This window comes from Trachinotus anak, unplaced genomic scaffold (assembly GCF_046630095.1).
Source record: "Trachinotus anak isolate AG129_WGS33_773 ecotype Australia unplaced genomic scaffold, CSIRO_AGI_Tana_v1 ptg000034l, whole genome shotgun sequence".
Lineage (NCBI taxonomy): Eukaryota > Metazoa > Chordata > Actinopteri > Carangiformes > Carangidae > Trachinotus > Trachinotus anak.
The window spans coordinates 4,966,858-4,991,010 of record NW_027273885.1 but is presented as its reverse complement, the minus strand read 5'-3'; the positions used below and the strand labels follow the sequence as shown (position 1 = coordinate 4,991,010).

General features: G+C 41.2%; 1 protein-coding gene across 3 annotated transcripts in view; it reads left to right on the top strand.

Annotated features, from left to right (window-relative positions):
* LOC139614423 (calsyntenin-2-like) overlaps positions 1 to 24,153 on the top strand; it is a 267,128-nt gene that overhangs the window by 160,872 nt on the left and 82,103 nt on the right. For all 3 annotated transcript variants that reach the window (XM_071471679.1, XM_071471678.1, XM_071471680.1), the window contains 2 exons: positions 7,855 to 8,050; positions 19,115 to 19,323. In XM_071471679.1, coding sequence (XP_071327780.1) covers positions 7,855 to 8,050; positions 19,115 to 19,323 — 405 coding nt within the window. The remainder of the gene's footprint in view (positions 1 to 7,854; positions 8,051 to 19,114; positions 19,324 to 24,153) is intronic.

The following is a 24,153-nucleotide window of genomic DNA, read 5'->3' as shown; positions in this document are numbered from 1 at the left end:
CAAACACACACACACACACACACACACACACACACACACACAGAGGCCCCAGCAGGGCGGTGACAGTGCTACACTGTACTGTGTTTCAATACAGTTTTTACACCATTTAGTCATTTTCATTTACATATAGTACATTTCTGTTTCTGTTGTCAGGCAGCAAAACTATTATGAAATGCTCATTTATTCATTGTTCATAAATACGAAATGTGAAGCAGCTGCACTGATCCGTCACAGTCTGACAAATTCAGTGTACATATCGGTCAATGACAACACTGGTGTCCAGCCGACTGACACTGATTGACTTATTGTAAAATTAATGATTGGACAGAGAGAGTTAGAGAACTTTTTTAAAGGATGTTTTCTTAACCTTCACTGGGCTGACTCACATCATCCTTTTGAAAAAGCTCTGTTTTTCCCTCATATTCTGAAACACCAAGCTGGTATTTTAATATGCATCACTCTAGAGATCAAGGATTTGTAGGTAAGAAAAATGCAGTTATATTTTGGATGGAAGGCTGAAATGCAGAGAAAAAGATATTTTGAAATTTAACAAGCTTAGTGTGAACATACAATTGTGGCTCATAACTCTCTCATGTGAGTGATGCCAAGTCTTAGTTTTCACTGATGAAGAAATTATTTCTACACCACAAGAATCTGTTTAGTTTGAGAGTTAACAAACATCTGACACAGGTTTCTCATATGTATGATCATTACCGGGTTATATAATGTCACTCATACTGCTGAAACCCTGTATATTGGGTCAAACAAATGAAGTTACCTTGTGATATTGTAATTGCTGAAGCAAAACCAGGTTACAAGAGCTTGTTGTGCTAAGAAAGAACTTTCCACACAGTTTGTGTTCCATTAAGGTTGTTTTTTTCCTTCGCTGTGAGAGAGTCTGGCTCTGAGGCAAATTTACATTTACTCTGTATATTCTATTGTGTGGTTGATGTTAGATTTGTTCTGCTTTCTTGACCTTAGATCTAATAAACCTTATCCATGGTCAAAGAGAGTGTCAGCGAGGCGATGGTCTTTGTTTCATCATGTTGCTCCGCTGAGCAGAGAACATCCTCAGGGGCATTAATGGGGGTCATAAACTCTGATATGGATATTTGAACACATTGAACTCTAACTGGCCTTGCTCAGACAAGGACACACGCGCTCCCCTGAGGCTATTTCCATGAACAGAATTAGAAAATAGTAACTATTGATTTCTGCCTGTGTTAAATGTGATTGCCTTGGCTGTTTGTTAATGTTTAGCAGTGATTTATCTCCCTCTTGGTTTCTCTCGCTGCTCATCCTTGTTTGGAAGGCAAAATGTATAAATTACCATGTTCCCTGTTTACTTTTGCATGTGACACAGAAGACTTGTGTTAGCATGCTTGTGCTTTTTGCTCGGCTAAGGCAGTAAGATATCAGTATTAGACTGGGGCTATAATTGTACATAATCTAAATGTAATCCAGCATCAATATGCAAAAAGTAAAAAAAAAAAAAAATACTACAAGGAAAAAATCATTAATCCAGGCTCAGACTTAAATGTACTTACTGTAAATGGTCTAAATCCAGTCACTGTGCACAGTGGACTTTTCAGTGGTGACAGACAGCAATGTGGCCTTACAGTATTATAAATTACATAAAGAATAAAGAAGATAAATCATACAGAGGGCTGTAAAGACTCTACACAGACGGCTCTAAGAAAAAGTCGAAGCCATGACACAAAAGATTAACTTAAATCATAATTAAATCCCAACACTTTATATTGCATTATGTAATTTCCTCACAATGAACACTTTATGGATGTGGTTTACAACTTATGAAGGAAGTAGGGAAAGTTAATCATCTTGGAAGAAATACATGTTGTCAGTTTTATGTCTCTGGTGTTAAATGTGATATTCTTGGCTGCCATATAGGTTGAAAGCATTGAGTAAATTGTTTGGAGCAGATGGAAAACAGCAGCCAGCTGATTAAATTGAGGTGTTTGTGTTTACTGTAATGTTTTAAACTTGTGCTGTGCTTGATGCCAGTTTGTTATTGATAGTTTGACACTTGCGTAGCAGCAGAGTTTTGGCTCAGTTCCCTTCCTAGGCTGAAGTAATTGACACGTCGCCCGCTGGGGTTTGTGATTAACTTTATTGACATATAGGGGGAGGTGGGTGTATGGTATTGTACACAGTTGGCAGGGCTAACAGGCCTTTCAAGCTTCTAAGACAAAATAGTATTGATGCATTCAGAGCCTCGGAACGCTGCTGTCCAGTGAAATGCCTGGAGAGAGGAGATTAAGAAGCATGGGCACGGTGATTTGCACTAAAAGCTGCTGCCAGTGATGATACTCTGCATTAGACTCTTACTCTAATTCACCTTGTTTACGATGCTGCTCATCGCTACTCACACGTTTCTCACCTCTAGAAGAAAAGTCAGTTTGGAAACAAATGAAATCATTAACTACCCTCTCACTTGAAAGGATACTACCCTCTGGGCTGTGGTTGTCACCAGGGTTATCTTGGTTTGAGCTTCACAAACTGACAGGATGTTCACATGGCGTACAGGCACGTGCATGTGCAACACAGGGAGAGGGTCGAACAAAGATCAGTAATGACTTGAATTATGGTGTGTTTATGAAACTTAAGTTAAAGCGTCTTTAACTTATATAACTTATTTCCAGGCTGCACAGGCAGCACATAGTTATACAGTAAGACGGATTTAAATTAAATCCTTCAAATGCAATAGGATTTCTCAAACATATACAGCACAGCACAGGGCTCTAAAGACTTCTTCATACACAAACTCTATACACTCTAACTCTATGGACTTAGTAAGGATATCTCAGCCTCTTCTGCACCGATCATGACCATATTTTATGTCTCTTTACCCCAGTGTTATGGAAGCGCAATACTAAAACAATGGGGAACTCCTACAAACAATATCTACTTCAATACAAGACGAAAAGAAACAGTATATGTTCCCTCTGGTGTTCTGCAGCATTGTGCCTTTTATTAGATTTGTCAAACGTGATCACAGTCCAACACATCCAACATAATAAATATATGATTGTTCATGCAGTTACTGCAAATCAAAGAAAAGAAACTGTCAGATAAAAGAAGAGTCTATTCTATGAGAATAGAAACATCATGCATGGCAATTATACAATCAAGAATGTACATGCACATAATTTATACATATATGTAAATGTATATAGGCGTGCACTAACAGCCATTGCGTCTATAACCTCTGTAATTTTTGTGGATGTTAACATATCCTGTTGAATGGGTGGGGGCTCCTCCAGCAGAGAGGGGAGCAGCATTTTTTGGATGTTTGTGTGTTGAGGTTAATCCTGGGATCTCTGACAGGTGACAAAAGCAAAAGTGTGCTTGTCAAGCTGCCCTTGACTCGGCTTCCAACAATCTGATATCAGCTATGATGTCATTATCTACTGCTGTCAGTCAGAAATGTAGCAGGAGCCTGACAGTGATTGGGGGGGGGGTACCATGATGGAAACGAGCTGTTTCCACTCTGAGTGCGTCATGTTTCAGTTTAATGTGGAATACTTGAGCGATGTTCACAGTTTATTTCATGCGTGTCCATGTCTTAGGTTGGTTTGAACCTGTTGATTTATTTGTTGGTTTTCTTGGTGAATGTGTGAGAAAGTGGGGTACATGCAGTTTGGTTATGACAGAATAAAATCAAACTAAACCATAAATGATTCAGCACAGACACAAGCTGCAGATCATGACAGGGACTGTTGATATTTACTCTTTCAGGGCCCTTGTGTGCTGTTTCAGGGGCCCCAGCAACATCCCTGAGCCTGAGACTTTGATTGACAGGTTCAGTCCTCCAACCTACACTTTGACACCACTCTCTCTCTCTCACACACACACACACACACACACACACATGCACGCACACACACACACACAGAGGGTGGGTGTTCACTTTGTTACAAGACAGTGGGATGTCATTAACTCAGTGAGAGGAGCCTTTAATGTAATTAACAGCGAGGAGACGAAGGATGGGAGGTGGTGGGGAGGCAGTAACCGTGAGGTGGAGTAAATCATCTCACACCCGCTCCACAGTCACAGTCACACACACACCCCCACCCCCGTCTCTAAACCCCTGTTGAGAAAGTGTGTCTTTAATTAAAAATCCCCCATCCGACACACACTCACACACGCACACACACGCTGAACAACACCACTCGAAGTTTCTCGCGCTCCAGTCAGAACATGGAAGCTTGATTAGTATTAATCCTTATCTCCGAAATGGACAGCTTCTCAATTGTGTTTTTTCCTCAGCTGGCTAATTTCATGAAGAGCATAATTACAGCATTTTCAATTTCAGGCCTCTGCAGAGTTATGAGGCTGACAGTCTATCTCTGCACTGCAGCTGAGAGGGCTGGAGTGTGTGTGAGTCAGTGTGTATCCGTGTGTCCCTGAGTGCCTGTGGATGTGCAATTCTGTTTTTTGCGAGTAAAATGAGAAGGAGAATTAGCAGGTTATGTGGGGGACTAATACAAGAGATAATTTGATGCCAAATCCAAATTGGAAAAGCAGCTGAAATCATGACAACTGTGCAAACTGCGTACTAGACAGCAACTCTCGTTCAAATAGGGCTGATTTACTAATAATGGCGAGTGAAAATATTAAGTTAATGTGAGCGCAAACATTTTGGTGCCAGCGAACTACTGCCTGGTCCAGAACGTGTTCAGTAACAGTGTGATATCCAGTAATCTGATTTACTAGCTGTCTATCTGGTGTGTGTTCCAACAGTAGGAGGATGAAAGGCATGTCAGCTCTGATTAGAGCTGCCGAACTGGCACAGTTTGAGTAAATGTGTGTGTGTGTGTACTGATGCCTGTGCTTTGGTCACTCTCCAGTAGGGAGATCGGAGCTGCCCTGAGGCAGTGGCCATGTTCCCATCCTTCTTAGCTTCTCCTTTCATCTCCCCTCATATCGTTCTCGTCCTCCTCTTCCTCTCAGCGGTGTGACTGCTTCCCGCCTGATATCTCCGCTTTCACTTCTCACTCAGTTGCTCAGTAAACAGCCGCCACGCATATCTATACACCTATGTGCTTGATCGCCGTTTCAGCAGAGGCGGACTGTGTGCATATTCTCATGCAGGCAGCTCATCGGTGATGCTCTGTCAGCTTTGATAATAACTTAGGGCCCTGAGGCGCTGTGGCCCCCAATACTTTGTCACACTCCTCCGGCTCTGCAAACACAGGCTACTGTTGCCAGTAAAGCGGCTCTGCCTTCACTGATAATGAGCTCTGTGTCCTCAAAGATAGTCTAGTGTGGACAGGTGCCAGCTTCCCTCGAGGGGCTGAGCGCTGCAGGACTTCTGACACCAGCAGGACAGCAGCTTAGATCCTGAGCACACATTCCCACTGACTAATAGACAGTCATTAATTTAGACTTGATTAAATGAAAACGTAATGGCGCCCAAAGGGAGAGTTAGTAATCGCAGCAGTGGAGAATGGGGTAGGAGGAAAAAGGGAGACAAATAGTGGTAGTCCAAAAAGTCAAGGAAGTGAATATCAAAGTTTTAACGATGCGAGTGTGAGTGTGAGCAATTACAGTAAAAATATTTTTACTGCCGGAGATCATAAAAACGATTCATTATCCCAAATAGCCAAACAGTGATGATAACCCAGCAAATAAACTAATAAAGGAATAGTACTGTGGCAGCCATATCCATTCATTTGCATCCATTAGTTTTAAATGCCCTCACCCCCACCCCCTCACCCCCACCCGGTCAAGAAGACAGAGTTCCTTCTGACCATAAATCTACCTCCTAAAAGCCTAATGTGACACGGAGACACATATTTAGCTAACAGTTTAGCGCAGTAATTAGCGTTGGTGAGCTCTCTGCCTCTGCCAAGTGCCAGCCGCCCAACATCTGTTCCTCCGCTGCCTCCGGGACCAGCCCCCCCCCCCCCCCCCCCCCCCCCACTCCACCAGCCACATCTCTGCCTCTCTGCGGGTGGCAGGACACTTATCAGGTCTGGAGCAAAGCGGTAGGCGGACGTAAGAGGGGGAAAGAGGAAGGGGCGACAGATTTGTATCCCCACCCCTGCCCCCCTGTGTTCATTTGAGTCTTAAAAAAAGGGAGACCGTCCTCCTGCAGTCACCTTGACCCCACTCCCCCATCAGCTACAATTAATGCCGGGCCACCCAGGCTGGGTTGTGGGCGTGCTCCATCAGCATATCAGCATATTCAGCCTGATGGGAAGCTTCTGCACTTGCCTGTGTATATTGGATTTATTTCTCGCTCCAGCGGTGATGGATTTTCCATTTGCTTGTTTTGTACGGTGGCGCACTATTGAGAGATGCGGCACATCGAGACTGTTGCATCTTCTGTCACTCCCTGTCGCACACCGTTTGCTGTGTGCCATTTTATGATTTTGCTCTCCCCAGCGAGCCGTGCTTCTCCATATTGCGGGGGCCCATTTAACTCTGATAAGTCATTGTTCAGGCAATACAGAGCGGGAAGTCTTTACGGAGTGCAGACAGCGTTGACACCCCCCTTCCTATTCTCTCATTTTCTGCTCTTCCTTTTTCCCTCCTTCTGCTTTTTTCTTCATCATTTTGCCTATAGCTCCTCTATTGGGCAAAATGTCATTTCAGACCCCCCTGCCCTCAACAGGAAAGGGAGGTGGGGGGTGGGGTGGCTGAGGTGGAGGAGATTATGACAGAAACAGGATGAAAGGGGAGAGAAGGGGGAAAGCGGTGGAAAATAAAGTTGCTCTTATCAGAACTTGCCAGGAGCAACGCACACACAAAGCTGCTTGGGAATCCAATTTAGTCTGTGCTGTTAGTTTAAGTGATATCAGTGCAATTAGTCGTCACAGGTCAGAGTGTGAGCCTGACGCGTTAAGTGATTTCCTCAAATCCCACCAGTGGTAACATGAGGGGAGGACAGCTCTCCAAGGAAAAAAAAAAAAAAAAGAACAAGAACTTCTCACAAACGACTCCACAAATGGACCACTTCTTTATACGGCCTGCTAATAAATGTCAGCCGCCTCTGGGCTCTTTTGTTTTCGCTCTTGTCAGCTGCTCACTCTGGATTTAAATGGATTTTCCTCCTCTGTATCTCTGCACAAGGGTGACTTTGAGCTGCTGCATTTGAGCCTCATGTAACTCAATTGCGCTGTATGTTGTTTTGAGGGTGGGCCACAGCTACATGTTGGGACTGATTCAGGGGGGGGCCAAACAGCAGGAATGTCCTTTAATGTTTTTCACAAGAACAATTACACAGTAAGTAAAGAGGCTGGTAGGAACCTGAGCTTGTGTTGAAAGTCAAGTGTTCTGCCTTTATCTCTTTGTTCTCCACATTACATGACTCTACATGAGTCTACATTCGTGGTTCCCAACCTTTTCTGACCTTTCATGGCCCACTTGGAAAAATCTCAAAAATGTTGGCGGCACATCTGAAGAGGCCGGACTGTGACAGTCACTGAGCCTGCATGCTGAGGAAGGCATCGGCTAAAACATGTGTTTGTTGCTCTGATGCATTACAAAATAGTACAGACACCACAACTATGAATTTAAAAGGATTTTGTAAAAAGATTTTTTAGTACAAATCAGTTTTCTATTTTTACCACCGGGTAAACAGGGTTTGCGGTGCTTCTTCACTCTCTTCTCTTAAAAAAACTCAAATGTAACACACACTTACCCTAATTTATGCACACACACACACACACACACACACACACACACACACACACACACACACACACACACACACCATTCATTCTCCACCTGGATTTCACCTGAATGACCGTGATTAACAGTGACTTCATCCCTCCTCCTCTTCTCTCCTCTCCCTCCCTCCCTCCCTCTCTTCTTCCTGGTCTCTAGGGGAGATCTGCGCCTTCAACATCCACGGGCTGGAGGCTCCGTTCAAAGCAGTGGTGCTGAACGGTACGTCTGGTGAGGGCCAGCTGAGGGCCCGCGGCCTGGTGGACTGCGAGCTGCAGAAGGAATACACCTTCATCATCCAGGCTCACGACTGCGGTTCGGGTCCCGGGGGTACGGAGGGCAAGAAGTCCCACAAGTGAGTAAAAAAAAAAAAAAAAAAAAATATATATATATATATATATATATATATATATATATATATATATATATATATATATATATATATACATACATAATTCACATGGGAGTTATAGGTTTGACTTTATGCTTTAGAGTGTGGATTTCAGAGTAGACCTGTCTTGAAGTGAAAAGCCTTCAAAAGCCAGGAGACGACTAAATAAACAAGATTTTTTCAAAATTCATATAGAAAAGCTTGGCTTGGATTAAATTATGTAAAACTACAAGTGCTTATTGTATAATTCATCATTCATTAAGACAATGACTAAAGTCCAATCAAATCATCAGCAGTGCTAAATTATAGCGATGGTTTAGAAAGGCTGATAGTTTGTGTGCAGCCTGAGAGGCAAAACACTGGGTGAAAAAAGTCTGAAAATATTATTCTGCTTGTTCAGTTTAGATCTCTGAGCAGAAGGAGAAAATTATAGGGGAGTTCCTCCACCTGCAGGGGCCCTGCCAGGGATTTTGGGGCCCATGAAGAGATATCACTTTGGGCCAAATCACCGCAGGCTACATGAACCCTGAAAAAATAACACAATGCAGACATGCATCTAACATTCTGGATATTACTGGGCTCCTTGGATGTTTACAAAAAACAAGAATAGAAAAAGAAATCATTAGTTTTTATCAAAAATTCTACTAATTATGATAAATTAATATTATAATACTTATGTAATGTAATAATTTCTTTAGGACCTGTCAGTCACAGGCCCTCAGAGTTGTCCTAACTTTCCCTCCGCATACTCTCTGTCCACCACAGCTTTGATCCCAGATCACTCTGAGAGCCATTCATGCCGCCACAGACAACACCCACATACCCCTCCACAAACAGCACTAGACTACTTTAAGGAGGTCAACTGATAAAAACAATTTGTCACACATGTTGGCTCTCCTGAAAGCAGCTTCTGTCTGAAATTGCTCTCCATGCAGCCTCTCAGACAACCACCTTTGTCCGCTTTACGCTGCACATCTCCCCTTGTTGTGTTACCTCTCAACCCCCTCACCTCAGCCAACAATGGAGCCAAACACAGAAATCCATCATCTTGTCCAGCTTATAGATAGCACACAGATGCACACACACACACACTAGTAGGACAGCAACAGTAGATACAAGTTACACACTACTGATTTTAAATTTTCACTGACGCTTGAAGCCCCTGCTGCTATAATTCCAGGTTTAGTGTGTGTACAGTGTGTGTACAGTGTGTGTGTAAGTGAGTGAGAGACTTTGGCGTGTACAAGGCAAAGAGGGTGATGGATTTGAGGTACTATTTCTCTGCTGTTGCAGGGGCGGATCTAGAAACTTTTGAATGGGGGACCAGACTTGATGCACAGATGGATAGAGGTGGAGCCTGTTTGGGGAATTAGTAAAATATATATATATATATATATATATATATATATATAAATAATATAAACTGTAATTTATTAACAGTAACAAAATTAAATATTGTTACAATTACTTACATACATCTAAGACAATTAGCTCTTTGACAGAGACTTGTAAAAGGTCATTTTGCATCTTTCGTCTCTGTTAGAGATGAAACAGTATAAAAATTTAATATCACGGTTATAGTGACCAAACTGATCACAGGTATTACTGCACTGTTGGTAAAATGTGCTGAAAATCCTCAAAAGTAATAACATGCAAATAATTTCACTAAGTGACTTCTTGCATTTAAACATTAAAATAATAACATTGCCAACACATCTTTGTCATAGAAGAGGAAAAGGGACCAGTAGCAGTGATGGGTTTTCCTGCTGCATGCCCACCGTGTAAACAAGGGAATAGCAAATGTATTATTATCATTATTATTATTATTATTATTATTATTATTATCTTTCATTGCTACCTGCAGTTGTCTTTGCGTCTTCTCCGAACAGACAGGCAAACTCGTGCGGCAGTATAAAAAGAGTCTATCACCTTTTTTTAGTGGGTTTACCCATGTTTTAAAAACCTGCCCACACAGTTTTGCCGTAAAAGGGGATAAAATCTCAGGAGAAGTGCTGTCACTGCCTTCCGCCATGTTTCGACTGATGCAGGATAAACTTCAGCTGTTTGGCATTTTTGCTATGATTTAGCATGAAACTGGTAAATGTTTAATCTCTAGTTTCCGTATTTTTGATCACATTTCATATCACTTTTAAACACCCGGGTATTCCATTATGTCACACCATTACTTATATCAAAAAAACTCCCTGGCTGCTATGTCGCAGACCCTGTGTTTGGCTGGTACAGACAGACCTAATGCTGGAGGGCAAGTGAATTTGGGGACACTTTAAATGGCCTGTCCTTTTGTGGGCAACTCTCAAAGGACGAGGCTAGCCTTTCGCCACACCACTTCCTTGCTCGCTCCGATTTAGAGAGGAGCTAACAGGGAAGAGGAAGAACCTTTGCCTAAGGCTGTGCTCAAATTATACATGACACATCAACAGCAGCGAAGGAAGGCAGTCAAGAAAATTAGCAACTAAAGAGGACAGGGGAGAGGATCAGGAGTGACACAGGATGAGTTTAAACCTATTCTTCCCTGCTCTGCTTACCACTGGCTGCTGACCTACTTCTCCCTCCTGCTGATTTTTTTTTTTTTTCTTTTTTTGGCTACAGCTCAGTTCAGCTCCTTCTGTGTGACTCTGTCCTTCTCTCTGTCAGTACTTCAGTCTCTCTACCCTGGAAGTACAAATCTGTCTCTCAGTGCAAATGAAATATATAATTTTTTATTTATTGTGTTCTCAAATGAGATAGTGTTTCCACTTCAAAATGACATGCCAAACTTTAAACATACGCATCATCCTGAAAAAAATGGTAAAAAATATTAAATTCCTCTGCTCTTGATGACTTTGTCAGTCAGCACAGCAACAGGAGGGTTGATAAAAACTGACATTAACAAGGGCCCAGAGTCAGAGCACCAGCATGACAGTGTATAACAGTGATTTGACAGTTCTGAATCACGTTGCTTCTCTCTACCCTTTTGAGATATTTCAACTTGGCTGCCTGTGGAAGCTTTAGTCGCTTGTCAGCAAAATGTAAAAGCTGGATGAATTCACCTTAAGCTTGACGAGACCGTTTCTGCTCAGGTCAGCTTTAAATGAAACACAAATTAATCTGCAATATTGTGGGGCTGACATCTACCAAAGGAACAGTTTGCACTGGGCTGCGAAGTGTTCTCAGCCTTTGTTGTGAAGAGCCATAAATATTCATTTCGCTTCTACTGATGTAATACAAAAGTGATTCAGCCTAAACATTAACAAAAGCTTTAACTGGTGTCAAGTACTCTCTTCTGGTATTTTAGAAATCTGATTTTCAGCTGGATGTTTGAATCATTAATGCTTTTTAATCAGATTTTCTGCCCACTTTTTAAATATTAAAAATAAACACCTACACACATTAACATATTCACAATTATTATTTTAGGAGAGTGGTTTTCAACTCATGTATCAGGATACCAGAGGGATGTTTTTTCTTTTTCACTGTGCTTTTTTTTTTTTTTTCGTGAAATACAATGTTTTACCTCAGTACACCTTGAAATATTATTCAGATGAAACACCCTCTGGGGCAATTATTTTTCTGATGAACTGCTCAAACTTCCCACTCGAGAGGCCGCTAGAATAAAATGAGAAACAAGCCAAAACAGGGAAGAAACCACTGTTTTAGGGCAACAACAACCATCCTGATCGCTTTTTTTCTGCCCTCTGATATGACCCAGAGGAGTGTCTCCTGAAATAGTGCCCCAATGGTGACAGCCATATCGGACCTTGGTTGTCATGGTTACAATAGCAAACACATGGACTGTACCTAGAGCGGCATAGCTACCTTCATTGTCATGGGTACTATAAGAACGTTCATGGCTTGATTAGGTTTAGCAAAAGATCATGATTTGGCAAGTAAAATAAGTACTTCCTCCACATTAGACGATCTTTGTTGTCATGGTTACAAGAACACCAACATGGTTAACAAACCGGATAATAGAAACAACATAAACTGCTACTTTAACATGGGAATCGAACACCACTCCCATATGTCGTATTTCTGTGTTTTGCTGACCCATCCATCCACCCCAACCTCCTCCTGATGTGGACTTTGTCGCTCTATAAACTACATCACCACACTTTTCCCTTTGCTCCTGTCATAATTACTACGACCACTAGATGTCGCCTAACAAGAAAACGTAGATTTGCGCCATAATAATATGCTGCACAGACGACTTATGGGCTCGTCAGTCGGAACAGATCTAAACATTTGCCATCGCTCCTGTGGAAATTTGAATAGGAGTCTTTAGATTCTCTGGTGTGAGTTTGGGATGGATGTTGTGGGAAAAAGAAAAGTATTATCTCACGAATTAGCATATACAGATTAGAAGTTTCTCTGCACTATTTGTGCCTCACTGTTCCCCACACACCTTTCTCTGTGCAAGTTTCCACAGTTGCTAAGGAGTAATTAGCCATAAGGGACGCCTCCTCACAAAACATTTCATATTCATAATCCTTCCAGGACTTGCACCTCACTGCTACCCAAGGTTACGTGCGTGGAGGCTGCTGGGGGGGGGTTTCTGTTCCCTTTGCGGTTGTGTGTGCAAATTTTGTGAAAACACAGATGTAATTTTGACATACAGATGTTTTCTTGTGTTCATGCCGCCACACACACACACACACACACACACACACACTCAGTGCATGGTGGCGTGGCAGTTATTAAAGTCATCATTAGCGAATCTTAGAGGCCTGCATGTCCTAACCTCGCAGCAGTATGGAAAGGCTAATTATCTCTGCCAACAGCGAGCTGAAGGACAGCCGTGCACTCGCACATGCACAAACACAAACACACTCACAAGTCCCAAATGCTGAGTCAAATTCACACTGATATACCCAAATTTACATATAAATAAGACAAATACCAGGGCTGGGGATAGATAGGCAGATTTTGCATCTCATAACCACATGCACAAACAAACACACTCACACATAGGCAATCACCTAAAAACACACTGTATATTAACAAAGAAAAAGTCACTTTTTATGATTGAAGAAGTGGGCCAAAATCTGTTCCTTGTTAGCATAAGCTGACATGATACATTTCTGCAGTGAGGAGACCGGGGACTCCACGCAGATAGTGCAGCCCTGTCAACGTGTCGGTGCTTTATTCTACCAAGAATCTTAACTTCTCGCTTGTCACACTTGATGCTAATATGAGTGAAACCTCATTCTGTCAAAACCTGTTAGTTGACGTGATTATTATTCCTGGCGAGAGAAAAAAAAAAACATCTAATGTAGAAATATGTTGTTTATATTCAGCGAACATAATGTAATGGGAGAGTATAGTCTCTGTGTTTCAATTATGAATATGCACCAGCAGGAACTGCACCATCTGTGCTTGTCTGCTTCAGTTACTGGACGAAAGAAAGTGACACCAGCTCCCCATCCTAGATTCAAACCATGATCACGGCAGCAAAGTCAAGCAAATGGACATTCAGTCTTTTAATTATGAGGAAATGCTCTTAAAGATCTGTTGGATATGAAATAATCTTTTCCACCATGCAATCATCAGTGATTACAGCTTTAAGTCCTCCGTGTTGCTTCGTCTATATCCCTCTGTTCTGTTGCATGATGGTCCAAGACATCCGTCAATGATTTGATCCATACTGCCTGTCGTTAAGTAAGCAGGATCTGGCATGAAGCTAAACACTGAACTGGATTACCATGCATTATAATCACCTTGTGTTGATATGGCATTGGCTCCTGTGGAGCTCTGTGCTAGCGCCTCAGGGTGCTTGCTGTTGTGGAAGTGGGATTTCCTTGCATATTGATGAGGTTACCATCCTGTGCTGTGTTCTGCTTCTGATCCCATTGGTATAGTTAGGGTTGTTTATTTCCATTCTAGTCTTATACAAGGAAATTGATGATTCAACCTCTCGGCTAATTCTTGACAAAGATTAATTGAGTCCTTTGCCTCTGTGTGTGTGTGTGTGTGTGTGTGTGTGTGTGTGTGTGTGTGTGTGTGTGTGTGTGTGTGTGCGCGCGCGCGTGTGCGTGCGTGCGTGTGTTTGTGTGTGTGTGTACATGCGTGTGTTTGTGTGTGCGTGTGTGCATGTATGGTAGACAGTCAATAATGACTCTGCTTGAGTGGCTGTGTGTAGCTGAGTGTTGATAAGTAATGACTGCAGATGAATATGTAATAAGCAGGGAACAATACTAACCTTGCATTAACATGCATCGACTGGCCTTAACATGCAGCTGCTATCTGATTGTGTCTGCATATGATTTAAGCTGGACTCAAATCACACACGGCACTTAAATACGCCTCCACTGCACTCCACTGATTGCAAACATTTCCTTACCTTTTTATTAGATAAATGGCATTTTTAAAATTTTATTTGTAAGCAGTGGTTATGTGAGATCTTGGAAATAAGTAAAGGAAATCCAGTCTGAAAGACACAGATGGCCAGAAAGCAGTGGAGCAGCATGAAATTGTATTTTTGTATGAGTGGAAATTCTGGCTGCTTTACAGGTAACCTAGTAAAAAGAAAGTTGCTGACATCGAAGCAGCTTGTTATAAAACATGTATCAGTCTCATGTGGCGATATTCCTAAGATAGCAACTACAAATTCCTGCACATGTGCTCCAGTAACATTGTATTATTATTATACAATGTAATAATAATGGGAGACTATACTCTCCCATTACATTTTATTATTTTTATTTGAAACATTATGGTGCTAGACCTTCAACAAAAAAAAAGGAAAAAAATCCCAAGATAAAGGCCTGCACTGAAGTGAGCAGGTTAGGATGTACCCTTCACTGATCCTGTCAACACTGGTTTCTTTTCAAGGATAGGTGCACATTTTTTTTGCAAAGCAATATTTAAATGCTCATATGTCAGTTGAAGCAGTTTTGCTTGCTGTAGCTATTCCCCAATGTCATACTGGACATTAAAGAATTTTCTCCAAACACACTGCTTAAGTGATGGATACAAACTCCATAGTCTTCAGTCTGTGTAAAAATTTATTCTAATGTTCAACAGAAGTTAACATGAGTTGATATGAATTAGAAAAAAAGCAAATAGAAAAAAAGAAAATAAAACAAAAACTCAACTTCAGATATTGTAATTGCAGGAAAACTGCTGTGAATATTTTTTACAACGTGTGAGATTGTTTTATATAATAATTGTTTTTAAGTTAAAGTGGCACAGCTTGATGCCGGTCCAACTCTTTCATGTTAGCACTCCTTAATGTAATGTTCACTACGCTCGCCATTGGAGAGTGTTAATGTTCTGCTGCCTGCAGAAACACCCAGGGAGCTTTTTTAAAAATGCTGCTCGACATTATATGACAGTTTGTATCTCTTAGTCTAAGATAATAAAACACCATCAGGTGAATGGCAAATAAAAGACAGCACACTGGTGGATAGATGTTACTCGTCATGCCATAGAGATGCTACATCGACCTTGCACCACTGACTGCCTCTGTGGATGGTTTTTGAGTCCAGTTTAGTTGCATTTAAACGTGTTCACATAGTCCAGATTTGAATGCACTAAGTGGATATGTGGTCTTAGAATTGATTTCCTCGTTCTCTGGGGTATGTAGCGTGTTTAACCTTTGACTTTTTTCCAAATATTCACCCCCGCAGCTCTAGTTTTTATCCACTTTGTCCAGTGGTGCTGTGATCATTCTCGCACCCGTCGGGGTCGCTTAACCCCCTGCTGTTTTCCTGTGTCACCCTGACTCATTGTGGACCCTCTGCTTATGAGCTGTGGCCTGTCCCAGGGAGATATGGTGGCCATCAACTCAGCTTGGCAGTGTTCCAGCAACATGAAAAGACACACTCACAAGCACAGACACGTACACACACACACTCTTGCCCTGGAGAGCCAGGCATCTGTTTCATCCAGATGTGGGCCATCGGCAGAGAAACACACACTCACATTCACAGTCACAATGAGACACAATTATTGCATTTAGTTATATATCGTGCATTTGTGTGCATGAATACATAAGCACACACACACACAGCAGTCCCTCCATACAAGCCCCAGAGGAACCGAACATGTGTTTGCTCCCTCACCACTGGGGAGGGTGGCGAAGTGGGGGGGTAATGTTTATGAGTGAGCGTCATTAATATGACAAAACAAGGCTGGCTTAGGGATTTACTGCACACACTGGTGCTGCCATCATCTGTCAGCTCTTCTTTTATCACCATCTTCTACTGCTGTTAGCATCACCATTAACATCCCACCAGTCCTAATCCCCAATGATTAACCACTGTCATTTGAATGTTCGTTTGTGTTTCTGTACCTGTGTCTAGTGGTGGAAGACGCATTCAGGACTTTTGACGTATTCAGCTTCTTATTATGAATACTGATCCTTCATGAACACAGTTTTCTGCCATTGTTAGAACAGCTTTGGTTATTTCACATGAGAAATTTAATTTAAAACTAAGTTGACTAAAGATAAATCAATTAAGTTTTAATTAATTTAATTAATTAATTTCTGAACTGGTAGGAGGTTTAAGTAAATGTGTAAAACTGTATTTTCTATTGTACATTCTATTTTAATTATTGAATGTCATTATTATTTATTTATGCATTCAATTATATTTTTGACTTGACATTTCGTCTGGTTTGAGACTCCCTGTAAAGATGTCTTCATGAATTATAACATCTCCAGTTATAAATACATTAAAAAAAATCCCACTAGTTACATTTAATGATGCAGAAAATTAATACAGAAAAGAAGAGGATGAAATGTGTGCTTGTAGAATAAGACTCGTTTATATACAGAGGAGAATGGAAAGTGGATGAGAGTTAATAACCACACAGAACTTCACTCCTTTATATATTTGCATTTAGGAGGCTTAGAGCAAATGTTATTTGTTCCATCACATATAGTTCTTATGGGTTTTTTTTAAATCTATACACTGAATGAGGGAGGACCAGGTTTCAAGTTTCCAGGCAGAGCTAGTTTTTAATTACTTTATGCTTACTATATCCTTTGGGTTGACTCATCTATTATTTTACATCATATTTTACGCACTGATCATATCTTTTGTATGCAAAGTAACTACTAACTACAGCTGTTGGATAAATGCAGTGGATTCAAAGTTGCAACAATTACTTGAAATATAATGGAGTAGAAGTACACAGTAACAAAATGCAAAGCTCAAATTTCACTTCAGTAGATATACTTACTGCCACCACTGCCTGTCCCATATTTCTTTGTCATTTTCTCATCTGTTGTTTATGCATTTCTGTTCCTATTAAATCATTTAACTGTGCAACGGCTTGTGTACATAGGCTCAAAAACAAATGGTCTCCAGTGTTTGTGTACTTGTGACAGGGACAGATAAGGCAGTGTGGAAATCCATTCTGCCTGAGCTCAGCCTCCCCACCGTCTCTCTCTTTGTTGTCCAGTCTCCATCTCCAGCCGACCACATGCTGTAGAGATATACACAGCTTCCTGTAATGGCACAATTTCACTGTCATTACCCTACCCACCAGCTAATCCCATAAACCACATACTCATCCCGGCCCCTTTGTCTCTTGGAGCCAAGCATTACTTTGGCTTTGCAATGCTAAAGCTTAAAAATTGCTACTCTGGCCCACCATCGTCCATCACCAGTTGTCAGTCAATGAATCGAAGGATTGATTATTCCTACCTCTGTTGCCTTCTGGCTTCTGGAGAGTATTGATGAAGACATTTTTAAAGTGATGCATCTCGGTTTTTTTTGTCCATGATGTTTGACTGAACATGCAGTGCAGCTGATAGATCACTTATGGAATGATTAATTAGTGCAGTTTAGTGCACTTGGGGAACTGTGTATGGTGTGCATAGCTAAGGTAGAAGAGGAGATCCACAAGATTATTTTGCCAAAGCAATCCATTGGGTCAGGTCAGACAGAGAATAACATAAAGCACATTGTGACTGTTGGTTACCAAACTAATTAATCACTGGTAATGAACTCTGCCCTTAATGATCCAAACAATTATTTGAGAGGCTGCTGTTATTAGACATCGTTCTCCTTCTTGCCATTGCAAAACATCCAGTCTAATGTCAGAGACAGACACTGTTAATACTCCTCCTCTGTGTGTGGACATCAAACACATATATAGCCTTGTAAGCCATTTGCAGCAGAGCTTTGCAATGTTTAGGCACGATGCAACACAGAATCATGAATACACACATAACCCTTTCCTATTTCTTAAACCACTTTGTTCCTTTTTCTCCCTGTCTTCTGCATTTGTTTGATTGTGGCAGTAAACCTTAATTACATTTCTCCCTGACATTTGTTAAGAAGAATAGTGGCAGCATGAGTGGTGATTTTGGGTTAATGCATTACTTATAATAGTTATTGGATGTTTTAAAATGTCTTTAAAGGCATACTTTAGGGATTTAATTTTGATTTAATTTTGATTAATATTTCCTCAAAGTTGGAAGTTTTATGGAACCCTTTAACTTAAGTTCCAAGCCCAGGCTGAGAAAACCCTGGTGATATCATAACGGTTGTTTTTTATGACTTTGGAAGCTCTTTCCAGAGCTGCAGAATGCATTACACAACTGTTTTTATAAGCTTAGTAGTTGTCCTCATGACAGTCATGCTAGCTGCTCTTCAGGGCTGCAATTAATGCTGTGGTGAGCAAAATGCTAACATCAGCATGCTAACGTGCAACTTAGCCTCGCTTATTTTTTAGCACGCTAACATTTGCATTTGACTCAAAACCAAAAATGTCAAACTCAGTGGCGCTATTGTAAAACACAGGGGATCATCAAAATCTTTAGGATTCCTGCTCTGTTGTTATGAAAATGTTTGTATCTGATTGTTGTTAAATGGCAGTTTCTTCTGTGCCAACATATTTTATTATGAGTGGTTTGAAATATTGCTAAGTGAAGCCTAATCTAACTGATGAATGAATACAAATTTTCCTTATTTCTTTCATGAAGCATTTTCTTAAAATCAGTTACACTCTATGCAGATGATACACAATCCTAGCCTAACCTCGACTTTCCTCTTCTCCATTGCCCCCTACTGTTTGCAGGGCGGTGGTGCATATCCAGGTCAACGATGTGAATGAGTTTGCTCCTGTGTTTCGGGAGCCCCAGTACCACGCCGCAGTGACAGAGGGCAAGATTTACGACAGCATCCTTCAGGTGGAGGCCACTGACCAGGACTGCTCCCCACAGTACAGTCAGATCTGTAACTACCAGATCACCACGACCACTACGCCCTTTGCTATCGATCGCAATGGTGAGTTGAAGAGTGGCCACAGATATGTTAGACATCATGTTATATCACCAAGATGTTAACTGTCTATGACAATCAGTGTAATGCAAGTTGTTACTTTGCAGTGTTTTTGGTGTACCCACTTTCCCTCCACCTACCACATCTTTTAGCTGTTCTGCTTCATTTATTGAAATGATTTCCGACATATGCAAAATCTTCCAAATCAAATGTGAGGAGTTTTTGCTCTCCCTCTGCTCTCCATAGTATGTAGAGAAGATTCAAAAACACAATTCTGTCATAACACAGTGACACTTAAGGCCAAATAATCCCCTCCATCTGCACACATGCTCTTTACAGCCAGAGGAGAAACACTCTCACACACACACACACACACACACACACACACACACTCACTCATACTGCTCATACACATACCTGCATACACTCTGGCAGCAAAACTTAATCCTCTGTCAGATGTCTCTCCCTAGGGTAAAAATGTGTTCTTTGCTCTTTCCAAGGACAAAGTCAACTTTGCCCAGAGAGCCATCAGTCTCCACAAATCAGATCACAGAAGTCTGTGCACACATAAACATAAAAACACACAAACACAGACACACACAGACACACACACACAGACAAAGATAAATGTGAAGCAAAATCTTTGTACACTCTCAAATACCCTATCAAATTGTCTTAGCTTCTCTGTGTTGCCACTTGCACTTTTTAACTTAGTTCTTGAACATTACTCTACAAATAAAGATAGAGTTACTACCCACATGTGTAAGATACCCACGAAATCTCTTTAGAGATCTCGTACTTTCTCAATTTTCATGTCTTCTACTGACATTTCTGGCTTTATTAGTTTGATGGGTAGTTGACACAAAGTCAGGTAGGCTTAAATATGCTCCTTGAGAATGCACCTGTGTCTTACCACTGTTCGACAGGCTATTCATACACGACCAGCAGACCAGTGCCTCTTCTGAGACCCTTGTTTTTTACATAGGATATACAAATACAAAGGACAGTACTGCTTACATTTTTTTTTGCTCCCAACCACTGAGCGTTGGTGACTGCTGAGGTGTTGCAATGAAAAAGCTGAAAGGATGAGGTCAGGGCAAAAATGCACTGTGAATGATACAGGGGGGATACAGGCTGCAGCTGGAGTGTTGTCTCTTCTCTCTCCATTTGAAGGGGACTCACTCGGCTTTGACTGCTGAGGAAAAGGCTTTGAGAGCTCTTGAACTCAAGAGCACCTGAGGGAGGGAGGAAGTAGATTGAGGGAAGAAAGCAGGGGTTGGCTGTGAGCATGAGAATAAGCACTCAGAGAGGAACCTGGAGACACAGTTAACTATAGCAGCTATAAACTAAATGAAAAGGATAAAGGTGGTCATATTCAATTTTTCTCATTGTCAATAAATTCCATGATGACACGCACATAACTCAAGCCCCCCCCCCCACCCCACACACACACACACACACACACACACACACACACACACACACACACACACACACACAGCCCGTTTTGCTATCATAAATTTTCCAAAGTGCACCAAATGCGTATTAATCAGCAGCTGAAAATTGCACTGTTCACTCATGTGAGTAATTTTAACTACTAACAACTACAGTGCCCATCTTTTATTCTAACACTTCTAATACTTTAAATTTGTAAAAATGAACATCTTCAGTAGGAAACTGTGGACTCTGGGTTGCAGGGTAGCAAAGTCAGAAAATATAGATGGTGTACAGTATGGTGAATTTATTGATAACAAGAAGAAAACTGTTTAATTGTGCTAATGGTTTTGTGAGACTGTATTTAGGCACAGCTAAATGCTAACATCAGCATGCAAACATGCTCCTAGGGACAATGCTAACATGCTGATCTTTAGCAGGTAAAAGGTGTAGCATACTAGTATTTGCTAGTTATGATTAAACATAATGCACTGGGGCTTTTTGAAATGTCATGTGCAGATATTTGATAAAAAGCATAGAACTGGATGATTTCAAATTTTGACCTGATGATGGCGCTTGATTAAAAATCAAGGCAAAGCCAAAATTACCACAGTTCCCTCTGAGGGGGACATGGATTACATGGCTGCAAATCCAATAGATGAAACATTTCACTTAAAACTGTAAGTATCGACCTCATGTTAGTGCTAGAGAAAAGGTCGGGGCATCATCAAAGTGAGTGATGTTCATCCTCTGGGGCCCATCAATGTCTGTTCAAAATTTCTCTGTAAATCACGCAGTAGTAGTTGAAATTTCAGTCAGGATGCGATGGAACAACCAACCAACCAATAGAACAACGGTACTATCTCTAGAGCCATGCTGCTAACATGATTTATAAAACTATTAACATACTCATCTTTGCACTAACTGAAATGTTCCTACATTGCCATGACCATGGGCTATAATGTTGTAAATACTCACCAGAGCACCAAAAGTGTATTTTTCCACAACTTACAATAGTCCCCAAAAACCACTTTATCGCATCCTGTTTTGGTGATGTTTACTAAAACCTGAAGCCTTGTAACAGGTTTTAATGTAACAGTAGAGTTGTGACCTGTTAAAAGTTTCTTACCTTGAGCTGGAACCACTGTGCCACGGAGAGGGAAGAGAAGTTGGAAAATGTTGAGAGACGAACGAACAAATTGGTTGTTTTCATGTGATTTGTTGACGCCAAGAAAATAACACCAGCGTTGTCCTTAAAGACGGGTTGACTAAGCAGTATTAGGTGAGAAATGCTCTGTAGTAAAACAGGACAGTAATTATAAAGCGATGATGGTGGTAATTCACAGAGACAGATTCAGAGTTGGTTTGTTTGTGTGTGTTTATGTTCCTCTGATAGAAGGGCGAATAGAAAGAACAAGATGGAGGGTAAAGTAGTCATTTACTAGCTGGCCACCCTCACCAGCAGTCACAACACGCACACACTGCTGACACGGATAAGTTGATGTAGTAATTGAAGGAGCAGGAATAGGAACCTCCGTCATGCAGAAAGATGTGAGTGTGTGAGCGTTCACCCATACTTGTGTGTGTGCGTTAGAAAAAAAAAAGAGGCGAGCACAACAGATGAGGCAGCGAAATGGGATGAGGCTGCGAAACGGTGAGACAATGATGTGCATTGAGAGAAGGAGTGGGAAGGTTGCAAAGGGGAGGAGAGGGAGGGAAGGAATCCTAAACAAGCTGAGAGGGAGAGAGAGAATGGGCGATGAGGAGGACGGGCGGGCGAACAATGCCGTCCTCATATGAATCATTTTTAATCCTCCCACTCACACGCTCACATTCAAATATACCACATTATCAACATTCAGCTCCCTCTGCACCTCTCTCTCACCACAATACAGCAGCCTCAAGAAGCATCTGGGCTCTTAAACAAGTCCGATATCTCATTCCAGCTGCGTTTCCTCTCGTAGCCAATAAGGCCCGGTAGTGTCTCTTTTCGAAGCTCTTTACACTCAGCGAGGGTTCTCTGTCAGGCCCCCTCCCTGCTGCGTGTATAGCATTGTCATTCGTCTGTAGTGGAAGACTCATCAAATATTAACAGACACATTAGGACTACAAGCGGTTCCTTCATGCGCTCTGACGATGCATGAGACACTCAGACACTGGATGTGGTTTGGATGCTGATTGTACTGTAGAGACAAGTGGGTTATTTGTTTCTTTTGTTGCTTGGTGCAGCATTTTAACACTAGAAAACCACGACCATGTTAATTTTGGTACATTAGCATATATAAGGCACTCTCTTATAAAGCTAACAGGTTATACTGTAGAGAAATTTCATGGGCTTGATTGGCTTAATGGCACTGGTTTGAATCCCACCTACATACTTTGATTATTTGAGACTAAACAAAAATAAAAGATTGCCCACAATTCAAATCAACCTCAGACAGTTCACTGGGGAGAAGGACACAGGAGGCACAATCACTTTTAACACAAAGTACTTAGTAGCTTTCAAAAAGTAAAAAGGTGAGACGAGGACAAGCACCAGCATCAAGGAGCAACAGGGGCTTCATGGAAACGTGATGTTAACTCTGAGAAATATTAGAGTCTAATCAAAACACTTGTGAGACATAGAGGCCACCTGTCATTCCAACCATGATGCCATTTGTTACACTGATTATATTAAGGCATCACAGTTAATTTGACAATGATAAATAATGATGGTTTGTAATTAAAATTAAATACCCATTACTCACATAAGCAAACGCACTCAAGCAGCAGACTGTAGTATAAGGCGGATAAGCAGCAACACACAATCATTATGTGTTTCAAATAGGTCAAAACTGCACAATGCTATACAGCAGACACACACTTGCTACACTTAGCAGCTCGCTTTCCGCAAGGCAGTTTGAAGTGTATACTTAGCTTTAGTTTTCACTAAACTCTAAGTAGCACAAATCAGTAAACAGAAGACAAGCACTTTTTCTCCAGTCATGAGACCGAAGTAGAGCCCCATTAAGAATAAATGTGAAAGTTGAGAGTAGCAGTGAATATGGCAACATGTCTGTTGCACATCGCTTACAACTACAATAAAAACAAACTCATTTAGCCGTAAACGCTCACACAGCAGTTTTATGACTCCATAAAGTCACTCTCCAAATCACCGATGACTGAGTAGCACAGGTCTGTTTCTCACTCACAGATTTTGATTTGCAGTATTTATTACGGAGTGAAATGTTTCATGAGAACATTCTAGTTTATACATTTTATAATAAGTTTCTGAAGTACTTCACTTATTCCACTCTACATCAACTCATGTGAAGAAAGTTCTGAATTAATGGCCTTATTCCAAACTTCAGGGAGAAAGATATTAAACTCAATGGTACATCAACTTACACAATAAAGCTTCAG